Here is a 19,032-nt window from a genome sequence, read left to right on the forward strand (position 1 = left end):
CCAGGCCACTACATCCTGGAGGTCCCTTCTTCTGCCCACTCCATTCTATAAAGGGCAGGAAGAAAAGGGAAGTTCCCACTGAACCACCTTCCAACAATCGCATACCCGGAGTCCTTACGAGGACGCTGACTACTCCTTAAGCCAAAACCACATTAAAACATCCCCATACACTGTTCACATCCCCAAAAATGCCATCTAGTGGGCATTTAATAGTATTACACTTATAGTCAAAACATTTCCCAAACAGATCAACCGTGATAAACCCCAGGCCTCTCCCACCCAGATTATCTTGTGTGACTAGAAATCAAACAGAAGATCACATTTGGGGGATGGGGGTTCTCTCCACAATTATTAGCCATGTAGACTTGGAAAATCTATCGCTTATCCCTGGTTATGAGCAAGAAGGACTGGAGTGGATATATTCTTCGGGATCCTGCTGGACCTGGATTGGCCACTGTCAGAGAAAGGATGCTGGGACTGAAGGACCTTTGGTCTGACTCAGTATGGCATTACATATGTTTCTAATGTGACTGTTTAAATATTCTGTTCAGTCTGTCATGGGGAGGGTAATTTTCAAACAGTCCACATGGCAGTAAAATCTGCATGCACATTCTATGACAGACTTTACAGAGTATTTTCAAAATGAACTTATGTGCATAAGTTTGCTTTGAAAATACTTGGGTAATTGATCACATAAGTGCACACATCCACATAAAGGAGGGCGTAACTTTTGTGCATACCTGTAACCCCTGGTTGGAAAAATCTGGAAAATGGACCCAAAGGCACACAATAAAAGTTCAGACCCTATTTGCAAAACTCTCCAAGGTATTCAATAAATCTGAGGCTTTATGGTTCCGTGTATAGGGAAGCTTAGCTTCAAGGCCCTTTTGAGTTGTTAAAGAATTACACTGCCCCCTAAGTCCCTTGTAAATAGCGCCGATAATCTCCAACAGTCTATAGCAGCAATAATATTGCTGGAAGCAAAGTGATTTCTAACTTAAGTTTACTAATAGTTGCTAAAAATTTCTCTTTGATGTTAAATCCAACCGATTTACAAGTTTAAATTAATAAATTTGCGACTTACTCCTCCAGTAAAAGTCTTTAAAATTTGTAATAGCCAATTCCTTAATGATTTAGCTTCTTCACTTTCCCAATAAATCTGATTGAAGAAAGTGTAAACCTTCTCCCAATTTTCCAAATGTATACCAGATTCTTCTCATTGTGCAGTGGGCAGGTTGGTAATTCCAATTACTTAACAAAGCTTCACAGGGCAGAATATAAACATATGTAATTAATTTATAAATAAGTAACACATTTAGTGCAATATACAGTACAAGTCAGTAGCAAGCATACCCAGTGACAGCTGAATTTTCAAAGCAATTTACGCACATGAAACACAATTTTAGTAGTGCAGTCATTAATAGCTTTACCAAACCAGCTATTAGTTCCCACAGTGAGGCAGAGATGGCATCAAGAGAGACTTGCCAGCAGAGACAGGCCGCTCCAATTGTGATGTCAGGGGAGTAAACCTGGTTGTAGCTACCCCACCTCCAACAGCCGGCACTGGAGAAGAAAGCAGGAGACAGAGCCCTTGCTCCCTTCCACTTCCAGCGGCGAACACGCTTCCTGCTGCTCTGGCTCCAAAGGCCCGCAGGCCCTTTCTACTGAAGTCACACCAGTTGCATCATCCGACTGTGCCACGGAAACCTCATGAAACAAGTCATCTCTCTTGGCTGGCGGTGGGCACAGATTAAGGGGGGGCAGAGGGAAACCTCCTCCCCTGGTGAGGCAAATGCTCTTTCACCTTGGTTCACAGTGGGGGTGGGGCTCCTCGGAACGGTAGTCCTTGAGGACATATAAGCTGTTGGCCAGCGGAGTGAGTAAGTTCAGGAGGAAAACCCTCACCTTCCTCTTTCTTTTGGTCGGCATCATAGAAGGATAACCGTAGTAAAAACCAGGGGAATTCACAGCAGCTGAACAAGCCCTTGCTCATGCCCAGAAGCTGCTTTTAAATATAAAATCACTGGCCATATAGTAGGCATGCTTCATGTGGATGAGTCAACATGGTTTTAGTCAAGGGAAGTCTTGCCTTACCAATCTTTTACATTTTATTTTTAAGGTATTAATAAACATTTAGATAAAGCTGAGCCAATATTTGGATTTTCAGAATGAATCTGATGAAATCCTCCATAAGAAACTCCTCAGGAAATTAAAAAGTCATGGGATAGGAAGCAGTGACCTATTGTGAATAGGTAACTGGTTAAAAGACAGGAAACAGAGGGTAGGACTAAATGATCAGTTTTCCAAATGGAGAAAGGTCTTTGGTGGAGTACTACAGGGATCAGTACTGAGTCTTGTGATGCTTTACGTATTCATAAATGATCTAGGAAAGAGAGTGAGGTGATCAAATTTGCAGGTGACACAAAATAATTCAAAGCTGTTAAAACAGCAGCAGATTGCAATTCACTGCAGAAGGACCATGTGAGGCTAGGAGCCTGGAAAAGTGCAAAGTGATAAACATAGGAAAAAGTAATCGCAACTACAGGTACACAGTGGTGGCATCTGTATTGGGAATCACCACCCAGGAAAAGAATCTTGGAGTCCTTTTGGATATACATTGAAATCCTCAGCTCAGCATGCAGTAGTGGTCAAAAAAGCAAACAGAATGATAGGAATCCAAAAGTCATTGAAGAATAAAATGGAAAATATCATGTTGTCTCTATATTGATCCATGGTGTGAATGCACCTTGAATATTGTATGCAATTCTGGACACCCCATCTAAAAAAAGACATAGCAGAACTAGAATTGGTATAGAGGAGGGCACAAAAAATGTAAAGGGAATGGAATGGCTCCTCTGTGATGTGAAGCTATGTAGGTTATGGCTTTTCAGCATGGAAAAGAGATGGCTGAAAGAGGACATGATAGAAGGTTATAAAATGAGTGGGTGGAATAGATAAATAAAAGGTGGTTATTTATCCTTTCCAATAACACTAAAACAAGAGGACACTCCATGAAACTGGCAATCAGCAGATTTAAAACAAATTACAAAACATACGTTTTCACTCAGCTCACAATCAAGCTGTGGAATCTGTTTCCCTAGGACATGGTCAATGCAATAGCACAGTGGGGTTTAAAAGAGGTTTGGACAAGTTCCTGGAGGAAAAGTCCTTAAAATATTGTTAGCCCACAGAGACTAACGAAAGCTATTGCTATCTCTGGGAGTGACTAACAGGAATCAGATCTACCATATCGGATCTGCCGTGTACTTGTGACCAGGATTGGCCACTGTCAGAGACAGAATGCTGGGCTCGATGGACCTTGGTCTGGCCCAGCAAGGCATTTCTTATGTTCATATGTTATAAGTAATAATCTTAGCTGAAAATAATAATTGCTAGTATTCAGAGTAAATTCTCAGATTCTCCACAGAAGAGCAAAGTCATTGGATATGAAAGAAAGTGACTGAAAGGGAAGAGAGTGAGTGGGAAGGAGAGAGAGTGACTGAAAGGGAAGGGGGAAGTGAGTGAGAGGGAAGGGAATGAGTGGGAAGGAGGGGTGGGTGACACAAAGGGGAATGAGTGATAAGGAGGAGATGAGGGAATGAGCGGGAAGAAGAGATTAAAGGAGTAAGTGGGAGGGTGACTGAGAGGGAAGTTGGGGTGAATGACTGAGGAGGTGAGTGGAGGGGAGGGGGTGAATGACTAAAAGGTGAATGAGAGAGAAGGTAGAAGGGGGAGGGAGGAAGAAGATGAGGGGAGTTAGAAGAGAGAGTAGAAGGGTTTGTGTGGGAGCATGCTTGCATGCATGCCTGTGAAAGAGAGAGTGACTGGATGTGTGCTTGTGTGTGCACCTGTGAGAGACAGAGACTGGGAGCCTGCTTGTGTGTGCACGTGTGAGAGACAGAGGTTGGAAACCTGATTTTGTGTGCACCTGTGAGAAACAGAGACTGGGAGCCTGCTTGGGTTTGTGCCTGTGAGAGACAGGGACAGGGAGCCTGCTTGTGTGTGTGCCTGTGAGAGACAGAGACTGGGAGCCTGCTTGTGCTTGTGCCTGTGAAAGAGAGAGAGAGATGGACAGAGTTTGAGAGTCTGCTTTTGTGTGTTTCTGCGAAAGAAAGAGAGAGAGAGAGAGATTGGGATCCTGCTTGTGTGTGTGCTTGTGAATGAGAGAGAGAGAGAGAGAGAGAGAGAGAGAGAGAAAAATTGAGAGTCTTCTTTTGTGTGTTTCTGCAAAAGAAAGAGAGAGAGATTGGGATCCTGCTTGTGTGTATTCCTGTGAAGGAGAGAGTCTACAATCTCAGGGTGACTAGAAATGAAAAGTTTCTAGGTATGGAGAGGGGGATAATTTTTTTTTTTGGCCTTATTGGTTTTAATTATTGGGTGTTTTATATCTGCTATTTTGAAATATTTGATTGGTTTTGGGGAAATGTTTAAACATTTTTTATCCTTATTTTTCTTAATTATTAGGTGGTCTATTTGTCATCTGTTTTGAAATATGCTTTTTAGTAGTATGGTTTTCCTACTATTATGATTGATTTATTTTCTTGACTTTATTATATAAGGAATGGTGATATTGCTGTTTTTGATTTATTGCACTACCTATGAGACTGGCTTTTAGTGGTCTCCAGTCCAGTTTTTTTGTCTTCACCTTACTATTTATACTTTATGACCTTCATTTGGGATTGAGGTTAGGTGATCTGCTAGCTGGGAAAAAGCCTTGTACTTGTTGGGATGAAGGTTTATCTGATTTTGATAGATGCTGGGGCTCCATGACTGAAGGGGCTCCTTGGGTACTAAAAATGATGGCACGTAAGCCTGCTGCAAGTGGTGGAGAGTTGATTGCTGTGCTGGGGACCCACCATGCCCAACCCTGTCCCACCCTCCAGCCCTCCTGGTACTCAATAACTTGTAATGTAACCCCAGCACAAAAATGTTTGCCCACCCCTACTTTACATCATTGTACCTTTTTTGAAATTCATTAAAGAATATTTGATTTGCACAGACAGTCATATGCAGAAAACTCTGAATTTTTTAACAGAGAAAAACACTTTTAAAATTATAATCCCACATTTTTACTCATATAACTAAGTGAATTCACAAAAACTTTTTATGATTTCAAAAAGTGTGCTTAGAAAAAAATATTTCAATTATTTCAATTTAGTTTGAGAACCAAAAACAGCACCCGACACAGTCCCGTGTTTCATATGTCTGCCTCAGGTGTTTAATCAATGCTTATATTACTCTTTTACTTCTACAAATAATAGAAAAGCACACAGATTTCTAAAGGATGAGCTCCTCCTCCTGGGGCAACCAATCACACCTCTAATTTAAACCACCCAATCAACTCACACTTTCATCACTGATGTAATATCCAAGAGTTCCATTCAAGTTCACGATTCATTCTGTATGGTTCCATTATTGTCCATTGAAATATCTACAAATATTTACAAATATCTGCCAAATTGTATTTATTTAAAATATTTATTAACCATCCTTCCATGGTTTAGGGCGGGGTACAACAAAATCACACATAGATATAAAACACATAAAAAAAAAATTCATAAAAACAAACAAACTTTGGGCTAGATTCATCAAAGTATTGCATGTGATAGGAAGAGGGGTGTGTTTTATGGTAATAGCCTATTTATTGCAATGTGTGTTATCTTAGTGCTTTGCATGGGTATTACTACAAAGTAGTAATACCCATGCACTTACATTTAAGACTAATTGGAGAAAATTCTTTTTCACTCAACGCACAATAAAGCTCTGGAATTTGTTGCCAAAGGATGTGGTTAGTGCAACTGGGATCAATAAAGGTTTGGATAAGTTCTTGGAGGAGAAGTCCATTAACTGCTATTAATCAAGTTGATTTAGGGAATAGCCACTGCTACTAATTGCATCAGATCTTCTTAGTGTTTGGGTAATTGCCAGGTTCGGCCTCTGTTGGAAACAGGATGCTGGGCTTGATTGCATGGCAATTTCTTATGTTCTTTTTGCATTTCCTACATGTAACCACTGGGGAGGAGAGAGAGAGAGAGAGAGAGAGAGAGAGAGAGAGAGAGAGAGAGAGAGAGAGAGAGAGAGAGAGAGAGATACTATCTATAAGGCCCTTCTAGTAGTTAGCTATTTATGCTACTATAGGAGGCCCACCTAATAACTCGAGGTGAGGTTTAGGTAGTAGTATAGGGGTTAGGGGCCACTTTGACATGCAGAGTGAGACATATGAACACAGAACAGTGCACTCTTGTGAAAATTTGATATCTTTCAGAGTGAGGAAACTGACACAATGATGAGATTTGTACAATGTTCTCTCAACGTAGCTTGATGGACTGTCTACTTGAGTAACATCTCTCACCAAATCTTGCATTCCACTAAGAATTAAATCTAAAATAGCTCCCTCTCTCCTTGGTTCCTGAACCGATTTCTCCATGAAGCATTTGTTTATTCCATCTAGGAATAAACAAATTCCTGGATGGACAAATTTGTCTGTAGCATGTCTTGATGTTACATTTACCCAGTCAATATTGGACCTAAAAACATAAGAACATGTCATACTGGGTCAGACCAAGGGTCCATCAAGCCCAGCATCCTGATTCCATCAGTGGCCAATCCAGGCCAAGAACCTGGCAGGTACCCAAAAACTAAATCTATTCCATGCTACTGTTCCTAGTAATAGCAGTGGCTATTTTCTAAGTCAACTTAATTAATAGCAGGTCATGGACTTCTCCTCCAAGAACTTATCCAATCCTTTTTTAAACACAGCTACACTAACTGCACTAACCACATCCTCTGGCAACAAATTCCAGAGTTTAATTGTGCATTGAGTGAAAAAAGAACTTACTCTGATTAGTTTTAAATGTGCCACATGCTAACTTCATGGAGTGCCCCTAGTCTTTCTATTATCTGAAAGATAACTGATTCACATTAACCCGTTCTAGACCTCTCATGATTTTAAACACCTCTATCATATCCCTCCCTCAGCCATTTGTTCTCCAAGCTGAAAAGTCCTAACCTCTTTAGTCTTTCCTCATAGGGGAGCTGTTCCATTCCCTTTATCATTTTGGTCACCCTTCTCTGTACCTTCTCCATCACAACTATATCTTTTTTGAGATGCGGCGACCAGAATTGTACACAGTATTCAAGGTGCGGTCTCACCATGGAGCGATACAGAGGCATTATGACATTATGGAGTAATTGAAATCTCCCATTATTACTGCACTGCCAAATTGGTTAGCTTCACTGATTTCTCTTAGCATTTCATCATCTGTCTGACCATTTTGCCAGGTGGACGGTAGTATATGCCTATCACTATACTCATACCCAACACACATGGGCTTGCCACTCATATAAATTCTACTGAGCATTTAGTCTCTTGTATGATCTGTATCCTGTTGCACTCTATACCTTCTGGACATAAAGTGCCACACCCCCACCAAATTGATTCTCCCTATCATTGCGATATAATTTATACCCTGATATAGCACTGTCCCATTGGTTATCCTCCTTCCATCAGATCTGTTACGCCCGTCAGTCGCAGATGGCTGCGACCACTAATGCTCACCTCTTTCTTTGCTGCCTTGTCAGTTTTGGGGAGAATGGCGGCTTCTGCCAGCGATTGCCAACCTGCCTGGTGTTCCCAGGATTGCGTGGATGCTGCTGACCGCCATCTTGCCTCAGGGATCACCTAGGCGCAAGCATGCGCCACTCTTGTACACATCATGGTGGGAACCTCGAGGGTGTCCCCTCCGGATGATGTCTTTGCTCTGCTGTACTTAAGCTGACTGGCCCTGCTTATCGACGAGTTAGCAAGGAGTTCCCTCGTTGCTGAATCCGCTCCGTTCCTATGGTCTTCCAATTCCTTTGACGGCACTTAGGCATGAGATGCTCTGGGTACCCACTCCTCGGGGGCCCTTCCTCGTCTCTGGCTATCTGCTCCTTGGAGGGCCTTCTGCCTTTGACTGCTCTTCTCCCATTCCTCAGGACCTCATCAGGAACTACTTCTTGTGAGTACCTTGACTCTACGGACCACCTTGAGTCTACCACCTTTGAATCTTCTCCGGTGTACCCCGTTCCTTGGGCTACTACCGTGTCTTCTCCAGAAAGGAACTATCTCGGTGTACCCTGCGCTGCAGGCCACTACCGCACCACCTTTACAGGACCCTCACCGTGGACCCGTCCCTCGGGTCCTCATCTTTACAACTCAGTGTGAGGATACCCTCGGTGTACCCTGTGCTGCAGGCCACTACCGCATCATCGCTATTGGGCCTTCCTCGTGTTCCCATACCTCGGGGCACCATCACACCAACTCAGTGTGAGGATTTCTTCTGTGTACCCTGCGCTGCAGGCCACTACCGTGTCTTCACTTTGGAGAGACTTTCTCGGCTTACCCCGCTCCGTGGGCCATCACTGGACACTTACTTCTGGGGTAATCCCTCAGGGGTATATCTCTACTCAGAACTGTTTTACTACTACCTCACCTGCTCCGCGGGCTGTCTCTTTCTAGTTCTGTAATAAAGACTCTACCCCACAGCTGTGTCTGACGTTGGCTAAGGCCATGCCTCCCGATGGTGAGGCTCACAGGGCTCCTCTCAGCTCGGCCCAGGGCCCACACACATACAAGCCATAACAAGATCTCTGAGATGCCAATTATGTCTATCTCATCATTTACTCTTATACACTCTAACTCTTCCATCTTACTTCTTAGACTTCTGGCATTGGCATACAGACATTTCAAAGTACGTTTTTTGTTTGTATTAACAACCTGCTTTTCAGTTGGTAGGAATAATTTGGAATTCCTTACCACAGTTGATTCTTTACTTATAGGCACATGGATTACGCTTGCTTTTATTGGAACCTCTCTGTTGGATGCCCTAACTCTTCTGTTTCATTAGTATTCTTCAAAGATATATTCTTCCAAGCCATGCACTGCTGAGTGACAGTCGGCTTTCCCCTTTATTCTAGTTTAAAAGCTGCTCTATCTCCTTTTTAAACGTTAGCACCAGCAGCCTAGTTCCACTCTGGTTAAGGTACAGCCCGTCCTTTCGGAAAAGTCTCCCCCTTCCCCAAAAGGTTCCCCAATTGCTTACAAAATAGAATCCTTTTTCCCTGCACCATCGTCTCATCCATGCATGTTATGCTCAGGCTGTGAACCCTTGGGCCGATGGGAGGATGGAATACATTAGGAGGAAGATCTGTAGGTTCTCCCATCGGATGGCGAGGCAGAAACAGAAGATGTGACCAGCTGACCCTCAGCACTGGAGACAGAGGCGACTGTGGAGGTAGACGAAGAGTCGTGACGTCGAAGGAGGAAGTGTGTCTTTGCCACTGGAAGTCCTCGGTCCCCCCAGGTGGAGCCCATAGGGACCTGGACCGCTTGGACTTAGGCAGACCTTTGAGAGGTCAAGAAGTTCGGTGCAAGGGCTGACTGGAGCTTCATCCCTGGAAGCCCGCAGTCCCACCGGGAGGAGCCCGTAGGGACCCGGGCTGCTGGGACTTAGGCAGGCCCTTGGAGACGACGGTCAAGGAGAAGTCTGAGGTCAAGTGCCAGAGGGTCGTCGCTTACCAGTCCGAGGTCACACACCGAGGGATCACCACTTGCCAGTCCGAAGTCACACACCAGAGAATCACCGCTTGCCAATCCGAAGTCAATACCAGGAATCACCACTAGCCGATCCAAAGTCACACACCAGGAATCACCGCTAGCCGATCCGAAGTCAGGAACCAGGAACACTAAGACGAAACAGGAACAAGGATCCAAAGCACAAGAACTCACCAAAGCAAGCAGACCTGTTTAACCATGGAAGTTGCCAAGTCAAGGAATGAGCAGAGGAAGTCTCCTTTTATACTTCCTCTGCTCTGGCTCATAGGAAACAGGTGAGTCTAGTTAAAGGGATCAGGTCCCTTTAAATCTGAGAAGGGGGCATGGCCTCACGCCTAAGGATGGCGGCGGCCATCTTGGATTTCCTCCACGGAGGAAACGTCGCTGGACACCGCGAGGGAGGAGCAGGGATGGCTCCCCACCTGGCGACCAGCACCGGGGTCCATGTCGGAGCGAGGGACGTTGGATCTGGGGCTTCTCTCGGAACTCCCGTGGTGAGTCGCCGCCGTGGGCATGGTAGGGGGCCGCGCCCATGGCCGTCCATGGGCACAGAACACAACAATGCATTGAGACTCCAGAGCTCTGTCTGCCTCTGGGGACCTGCTCATGGAACAGGAAGCATTTTAGAGAATGCCACCCTGGAGTTCTGGATTTCAGCTTTCTACCTAAAATCCTAAATTTGGCTTCCAGAAACTCTCTGCCACATTTTCCCATGTCATTGGTGCCCACATGTACCACGACAGCCAGCTCCTCCCCAGCTCTGTCTATAATCCTATCTAGGTGATGCATGAGGGCTTCCACCTTTGCACCAGGCAGGCAAGTTACCAGGCAGTCCTCACATCCACCAGCCAGCCAGCTATCTACATTTCTAATAATTGAATCACCAACTATGATGGCTGTCCTATCCTGTCCCTCCTGGATAATAACCTTGGGAGATTTGTCCTGAGTGCTAGAGGACAATGCATCACCTGGAGAGCAGGTCCTTGCAACAGGATCACTTCTTGCTATACCAGGGTGATGTTCTCCAGCCAGTAGACCTTTCTGATCCAAGGCAGTAGCGTTGTTGCACCAGAGGTGGACCCTTGGGCCGAGGTGGGGTTGACGCTACCCGTAGGCAGGCAGAGAGGGCTGATGGATGGAGGCCGGCTGACGCTTCACCAATACCAGCCCTTGTTCCCCACGGGTTGAGCCTTTGGGTGCCGGGGCCGGCTGGACTTAGGTGGCCTCTGTCGGTGGTTGTCGATGGATGGATCGAGGTCAGCTCAGAGGCTGCAACAGGTGAAGGTATCAGTCTGTACTAGATGAGGCGGAGTCCTGGAGACCTGGGCTCCAATAAGAACACAGTCAGACAGGGGTGCCCAAGCAAGAGCAGGCCGAAGCCTGAATAAGCCACGTCCAGAACAAGGGCTGAAGAGGCGTCGTTGAGCAAGCTGGGTTTAGGGCTAGCAGCAATCTGGAACCATTGGCAAGCAAGGCTGAATTCTTGCTGAGGAGAGAAGCAAGTGGATGGTCAGACGAAGCAGAAGTCCAGGACTGGAGAGAGGCAACGGAGTAGTCAGGCAATGCAGAAGTCCGGGGCTGGAGAAAGGCAATGGAGTAGTCAGGCAATGCAGAGGTCTGGGAATGGAGAAAGGCAACAAAGTAGTCAGGCAATGCAGAGGTCGAACCAGGTCAGCAATCCAAAGGGGAGAAGAAGGAACAGGAACAGAGGAACGAGGAAACAGGAACAAGGATACTCAGGATCAGGAACCAGGAACTGTAGAAGCAACGAGCACTGTACAAGCGAGGGGACCTGTTGCAAAGGCAATCTGAGGTAGCGGGGCCCGGCCTTATATACCGGAGCTCTGCTGATATCATCATCCAGGGCCTGCGGCTAGGTTCCTGCCACGGGCCCTACTTAAGGTCTGGTTGTGCGCGCGCATGTGCCTAGGGAAGAGCACAGCTCTATTTGGAACACCGTCTTTCCGTGGGCCACATGGAGAGGCCTGATGCAGAGCGCCGGGAGCAGTAGCAGAGCCAGAGGCACCAGGGGCAGCTCAAGGACGGAGCCAGTGGCCCACAGCCGCCAGAGATGAGGGACCAGGCACTGGATTACTCTGAAAGAGGTGAGGGGGCCGAGCCGTGGGTCTGCCGTGGCCAGCGCGCGTAACAACTGGGGCTGCCAAACTGGATTTGGGACTTGGCTACTATGTCCCTGAAGGTCTCATCAATGTACCTCTCTGTCTGCCTCAGCTCCTCCAGGTCTTATTTATTTATTTGTTTATTTAAAAGCTTTTCTATACCGCCTATACAAGCTATTGTGGATCTAAGCGGTCTGCCACTTTAGCCTCCAGAGATCAGACTTGTTCTATGAGAGCCAGGAGCTCTTTCACCAGGTGTACCCATACAATCTCTCACCAGCAGGTAAAAATCATGCATATGACAGTCAATGCAAAAGACTGGAAAGCCCCCCTTTTGCTGCCGCACTGCTGCCTTCATCTTAATTTTGTTGAGTTCCTAGTTAAGTTTACGTTGCTAAGGGAGTTGGAGTTAGAGTACTTTAAATTTACAGGTGTATTTACTAATTAATCTGCTAGTGTCGTACAAGGGATGATTAAACTCTCAATAAGGGCTGGTGCAATAGTATGATTTAGATAAGAACCTGATTGATTTTTAATGAGAAAGTATGTCTTTCCCAAAAATCAAGGGTTGAGCTAGGGGTGGGTGGGTGGGAAAGACAGACACTGGAATTAACTCCCTCTGACTTGCTTATTATCTCAGGCACAACAAACTCTAAAGAATATATCCCACTATTTCACCTCTCTCCAAACTTTTTTAAGTCCTAAGATTTCCCAAAGCTGTAATTACCAATCCTCTTCATCCACCATTAAGTTCTTCACTCAAAGGATTGAAAGGTTTGAGATTTCCATTCCTAATGGCGTGCTTCCAGTCCTCTTCTACTGTAAAGGGTGCAAGGCCTCTGGAAGCTGGAGGTGTGAAGTTCAAAGCCTGGAACGCTCTCTGTGACCTCTGGCATCCTCTCCTGGGGGATGCTGGGAGCAGTATGCAGATGAGTCTCCCATTCCTCTTCTACTGCAAAGGGTGCAGGGTCTCTGGAAGCTGGGGCTGAGGAGTTTAAAGCCTGGATCGCTTGCTGAGACCTTTGGAGTCCTCTCCCAGTGAATGCTGGGAGCAGTATGCAGATGAGCCTTCTGGTCCTCTTCTACTGCAAAGGGTGCGGGGCCTCTGGAAGCTGGGGGTGTGGAGTTCAAAGCCTGGATAGCTCGCTGTGATCTCTGAAGTCCTCTCCCGGGGGATGCTGGGAGCAGTATGCAGATGAGCCTTCCAATCCTCTTCTACTGCCAGAAAGTAGGGGCAGCAGTGGAAAAACCCTGTTCTCTGGTTTCAAAAAGACCTGGCTCTTCCACCAGGCACATCCAGACTAGATCTAGGACTCTCCATTATGCCTCCTTCTCCCTCCCAACAGACCAGTTCCAGACACCCTTCCTCGCCATTTCTTCCCTCCCACAGTAAACCCCATGCCATTCCAGCTATTCATGATAATTATGCCAATAATGTTATTATGTTAAATATGTTAATTATATTATGTTAATTATGTTACCTTTTTCAGCTCTCCCTTCTGGCTCAATAATAGAGCCTCTTCCATCTGCAGCACCGTTGTTGCACATTGTTAGTTTTGTTGTCCCTCCTTCCCCTCTCCCTGTTCATTGTACTCTCTATTGTTTGATGTAAACTGATATGATGTACCTACTAATATCGGTATATAAAAGCTCTTTAATAAATAAATAAATAACTAAATGAGCGAGCCTTGCTGAAGGTATGTCAAATAGATCTTGGCCAAAAGATCACAAGGAGCAGGATGGTGTATACAGTATCAATGTGGAGGAAGTCCAGGGAGAGGAAATATTATTTAACATGTTATGAACAGTAATTGCAAGTTTGTATTGCTTTTTAAAATTCAAAATGCTCTGCACATCTCTAAGACATCAATGCTCTTGAACTTGTTCTATCACAACTCAATTAATTGTTCAAATTTATGTTGACAACAGATCTAATGAGGAACGATAGGTCTTCCAGTCAGACATAGTTGAAACAACTGCGGTGTTCTATGAGACACATTTTAAACTGTCTCTTAGTGCATCGAAAATACAATAAAGGACGGGGCAAAGGAGCCTGTGTGTATGTTTATCTGTATGTGTGTATATTTTGAAGCTTGAGTGTGTTTATGGATTTGGGAACCTGTGTGTGTGTATATGTGGGAGCCCGCTCGGGAGTCTCTGTGTGTGTATATGTGTGTGTGTACATGGCTCTGTATTTGAGTGTGGTCTATGTGCACGTGTATATGCCTATGTGTGTTTGTATGCCCGAGTGTTGTGTGACAGAGCATATTGTCTTTCCACAGTGCACCTTCCATTGTTCAGGGTGCCACGGTTATTTACTCTCTCAGATAATAGAAGGACCATGAAGATAGAAAGTAGCTCATTTAAAACAAATCGAAGAAAATTCTTTTTCACTCTGGAATTCATTGCCAGAGGATGTGGTTACAACATTTAGGGGCGGATTTTCAGAGCCCTGCTCGCCTAAATCCGCCCAAAACCGGGCGGATTTAGGCGAGCAGGGCCCTGCGCGCCGGTGAGCCTATTTTACATAGGCCTACCGGCGCGCGCAGAGCCCCGGGACTCGCGTAAGTCCCGGGGTTCTCCGAGGGGGGCGTGTCAGGGGCGGGCCCGAACCGCGCGGTGTTTAGGGGGCGTGCCGGGAGCGTTTCGGGGGCGGACCCGGAGGCGTGGTTACGGCCCGGGGCGGCCCGGGGGCGTGGCCGCGCCCTCCGGACCCGCCCCCAGGTCGCGTCCCGGCGCGCAGGAGGCCCGCTGACGCGCGGGGATTTACGCCTCCCAGAGGGAGGCGTAAATCCCCCGACAAAGGTAAGGGGGGGGCTTAGACAGGGCCGGGTGGGTGGGTTAGGTAGGGGAAGGGAGGGGAAGGTGAGGGGAGGGCAAAAGGAAGTTCCCTCCGAGGCCGCTCCGATTTCGGAGCGGCCTTGGAGGGAACGGGGGTAGGCTGCGCGGCTCGGCGCGCGCCGGCTATACAGAATTGATAGCCTTGCGCGCGCCGATCCAGGATTTTAGTGGATATGCACGGCTCTGCGCGTATCTACTAAAATCCAGCGTACTTTGCGAATAGGCCAGCAAAAGTAGGCCTATTCGCATAGTTTGAAAATCTACCCCTAAGTGTAGCTGGGTTTAAAAAAGTTTTGGATAAGTTCCTAGAAGATAAATCCATAAACTGCTATGATGGTAATTAATAAGCAATAGTAGCTTGTGATTTATCTAATGTTTGGGTACTTGCCAGGTACTTGTGAACTGGACTGGCCACTGTTGGAAACAGGATCCTGGGCTTGGTGGACCCTTGGTCTGACCCAGTATGGCAGATCTTCTGTTCTTATGACCACAGACAGACACAACAATGTGACCAACCAATACAAGCCTTTTAAAAATAGATCATTTTGAATATTTTTATTTCATCTGATAAGATTTTTTCTGTGTAATATTACCTGCAATTTTAAAATACCCCATTTTACCTGTGGAAATGGTTTTAAAAATTGCCTTCTGAGTTCAGTATTATAAGGGTTTTGTCCAGATAATTTTTGGAGTTATCCTAATAAAATATGCAATTTGAAAATTACTCCCTTCCTCATTCCCTGTCTAATTTTGTCCGGGCGGCTTGTTACCTCCATAAGATTTAGCTAGTTACAAACAGGTGGTGCAGGGGACATTCAGGGATAATGTGACAATAATATAGTCACTGATCAGATCAAACTGTTTAAAGAGAAAATCAAAATATTTTAAATGTGAAAACATAATCAAGCAGTTTTGAAATATATAGCACAGGGAAGCAGTGCTAAAAAAAATTGAAGAGAGGCTGATGGAGAGAGTAAGAAAAGGGGCTGATAACAGGGAGATCGGGCAAGACAGAGACAACATTCTAGAGGAATGTCAGAGGGCAGAGGCACGGAGAAACAGGGACGTGGAAGGTCTGACTCTACACCACTCCTAGACAGAGTAAGGAAAGCACTTGCTGACCTGGTCCTGGTCCAGAAAGAAGGCCAGCCATTATGAATCAGTATCATCTCTGGCTCCTGAGAGAGGGAGCGGAGCAGCTCATCTGCTTCTGGACCCTGGCAGAAAGAAGCCATCTGTGACGACCTGCCCAGTGGGCCCACCTTTGCGATGCATGGGAAAAGAAACTGAACTAAGGCTCAGTGCATTCCCCAACCCTGAGAGAGGGAAAGGAGCAGGATGTTAAAAACCTTTTTATTGTTAACAACCTTTTTATCCAGGCAGGCTTATTTGTAATTTTATGGGCTGTTCTGTTTTATTGATTTTGCTATGTCTGTTTGATCTGTTTTATTATGACTTATTGATTCTGTGTTTTTCTAATGCATTTTTACAATTATGTATGTTTGATTGTACATCGCCTAGCACTTTGGTAGTAGATGACTCATAAGTAATAATAAAGATGAAGATAAAGATGTCTGCTCCAGCCGTGAGAAAGGTAGAAGAGCCACCTGCAATGATCCATTGAGTGCATGTACCCCAAAAGACAGATGTAGAGCCTGAGTGCAGGAAAAAATGTTGAGCTGAGGTCCAGTGTTGCCCTGGACTCAGAGAGAGATAGAGAGAAAAAGAGAGAGAGAGAGAATGAGAGAGAGAGAGAAGGGCAACTTGGAGGTAAAAGGGAGGAAGAAAAAATGAGCAGGCGTATATTGGAAGAATTAGAAAGGGATAAAAAGAAAATTACAGAAATATGCATTATGTAGATACTATATATATATTGTATATGTTTTATAATTTTGATTTTTACCTCAAATATTTAGATTTATATAGATGATATGAAAAAGTTAGATTTTATATATTATAGGTGGGTTGAGGGATCTGGAATTTTCTATGCCAGGGCTCCTAAATTCTTAATATGGTCCTGGATTTATCTTAAAACCCAGCTATGCAAGACACTGTAGATCACTGAGAGTCAGAGTTGGAGAGCATGACCTTATTCTGTGATATTCAAATGTATACGGTGTCATCTTTCTTGTGACTAGCATCATCACAAAGATGTCTTCAACAGTGGGAAACTACATTGTTGCTGATTTATTGTGATAGGAAGCCTAAGATTTTGATGTACTTTTTTCTTGTACCCAATGTTCTCCTTTCCCCTCTTCTCCTGTCACTCTTATCTTCTCTCAGCTGTGTTGTTAGCATGACATTATGTGATGAAGAGCAATACGAACCACATCCTCCGCAGGGACTGAAAACAATCTCAATAATCTTATTCCCAGTGAGTCTGAGTAGTGAGAGATTAAAATCACTTCCAAACTCAGCAGGATCTCTTGCACAGCACTAATTGCTGGGCCTAGGCGCCTGCCTCTAGAACACACTTGTCTTTAAAAGAAATTAATTTGCTTTCCTTAAAGATTTTCCAGTAGAATTCTATATGATGGCCATCATGAGCTCCTAATTCTTGTGTCACTTCATTTGATTAGAGGAAGGACATGAGCCTTGGCTTTGTGGTCAGTTCTTCAGCCTGGCAGATGTGTCACTTGCTGTCACATTACATCGATTGAAGTTCCTTGGATTTGCGAGAAGAAACTGGGGGAATGGGAAACGTCCCAACCTGGAAGCCTATTATGAGCGCATCTTGAAGAGAAAGGCCTTCAAGAAAGTGCTGGGTAACGTCAATAACATATTAATCTCTGCAGTTTTACCAACTGCATTCCGGGTGGCAAAGAAAAGAGCACCTTCGGTTCTCGGTTCTACTTTTGTGATTGGCTTACTTGCAGGAGCTGGATACCTTCTTTTCATGAGTGTTAGGAAGAGGCTTGCCAATGTATTGTTATCAATGAGAATAAGACAACAACATTTGTAGCCTATTATCTTAATTTGGTTGTGTGAAAAAGTTGCATAATAAACATATGTACTATATGTGTCTTACACTACATCATTTATTAGACTTCTATATATATATAGGTGAAATGCTGGTAAACTGTTGGTTTAATGTGAAAATGCTGCACTATCATTGTGACTGCATATGTAGAAGATTAAAAATAAAGGGTCATATGTATTGACTCCCCTCTGCTCCAGAGTCTCCTGATTGTGATATGCTTTTATTAATTGAAAATGTTTATGCAGTGTGGGAGAAGACATGATCAGATATAATCCAGTTTCCAGTCCTGACCCAGCTCTCGTCAAGGCCTTATTATGCTGAGATCCCTTGAGCTACAACATGTCCCACACTATCTGTTGTATGAACCTTTGCCAGTTAGAAAACGGAAGTTTTTGCAGACTCTGTCAGTGCATTGTGTAATCACAATTCAGCACCGGCGAGAAAACCATGAGTATCCAAAAAAAAAACCCCCCAAAAAATTGTAGTCAGCCATGGATTATTGGCAGCTATACTGTGTCACAGCAGTTGAAAATTCTGTATCTTAGGCTTTTTTCCTGTACCAATGCCCATGTGCAGGCAGCTTCAATTGTCTCTCTTGTGTTGCTCATGGGACACTATCAGAATTCCCATGGGCTTTTTTTTGGCTCCTTTAAGTTAACTTGGGAGCTGACAGAACTTAATGCTGGGTTTATTTTTTGAACCAAACTTTTATTTTCATAAGCCAGACAACCAGTGGCTGCACGCTATTAGCATTGCTTGCAGCTCTGCTATGGCGGTGCTATAATTTTACATTACTACCACAGAAAACTGGCATGCAGCCTCACTTTCTTTACTGAGTCCACTATAAGGTGGACAGTACCTCTTTAACAGAGTGTGGTTTAGCTATGTTTTTTTCTGTCTGGCAGATTCCACAATGTCTACATCTAAAGGCTATAATTAATGCTAAACCATCACTGTACAACGTCATGCTTTTTTGAGTGAAAAAGGGGGGCAGGGATAAAAGCTGAATAAAGTATACATTTGAAAAGGATTTATTCAGGTTCATATACTCTGTATAGTTACTTGCTGATATATAGACACATCTAAAGGGTGCTTTTTCTTGACAAAACTGATTGTCTTAATTTTGCACTGGCTCTCTTATTTTCTGCTGTCACCAAAATAAATTACTTAATGTTGTTCTTGTGTTTCTTTTCACATCCTGTGCTACTTAGGGGAGGGGAGGGGTTCGCTGGGGGGTTGACATACACTGCTCACTGTGTGCCAGCACCAGTCTAGTATATGAAACAGGAGGATCTTGAAATGACCGCCAGATGTCAGTGTGCTTTAATGCACAGCTTGGGAATCCAGTGAAGGAACATTTTAAACTTTCACATTTCTGTGACTGAACATCAAATGAGCAAGTTTCCACATCAAGTATCATCATTTGACTGCTTATATCTGTATAAGGGATTTAACATCTTAAATTGGAGGTTTTGCCATGGAAGATAAAACAATCC

The 19,032-nt window shown here is 44.6% G+C and overlaps 1 protein-coding gene across 1 annotated transcript in view; it reads left to right on the forward strand.

The window, feature by feature from the left end:
* Nucleotides 1–18,712, forward strand: part of GDAP1 (ganglioside induced differentiation associated protein 1) — a 52,510-nt gene extending 33,798 nt beyond the window's left edge. The window contains exon 6 of the mRNA XM_029591500.1: nt 17,136–18,712. Within this exon, the coding sequence (XP_029447360.1) occupies nt 17,136–17,518 (383 nt within the window). The 3' untranslated portion in view covers nt 17,519–18,712. The remainder of the gene's footprint in view (nt 1–17,135) is intronic.
* Nucleotides 18,713–19,032: the final 320 nt, after the last annotated feature.

The sequence above is a fragment of the Rhinatrema bivittatum genome, chromosome 2 (assembly GCF_901001135.1).
Source record: "Rhinatrema bivittatum chromosome 2, aRhiBiv1.1, whole genome shotgun sequence".
NCBI classification, from domain to species: domain Eukaryota; kingdom Metazoa; phylum Chordata; class Amphibia; order Gymnophiona; family Rhinatrematidae; genus Rhinatrema; species Rhinatrema bivittatum.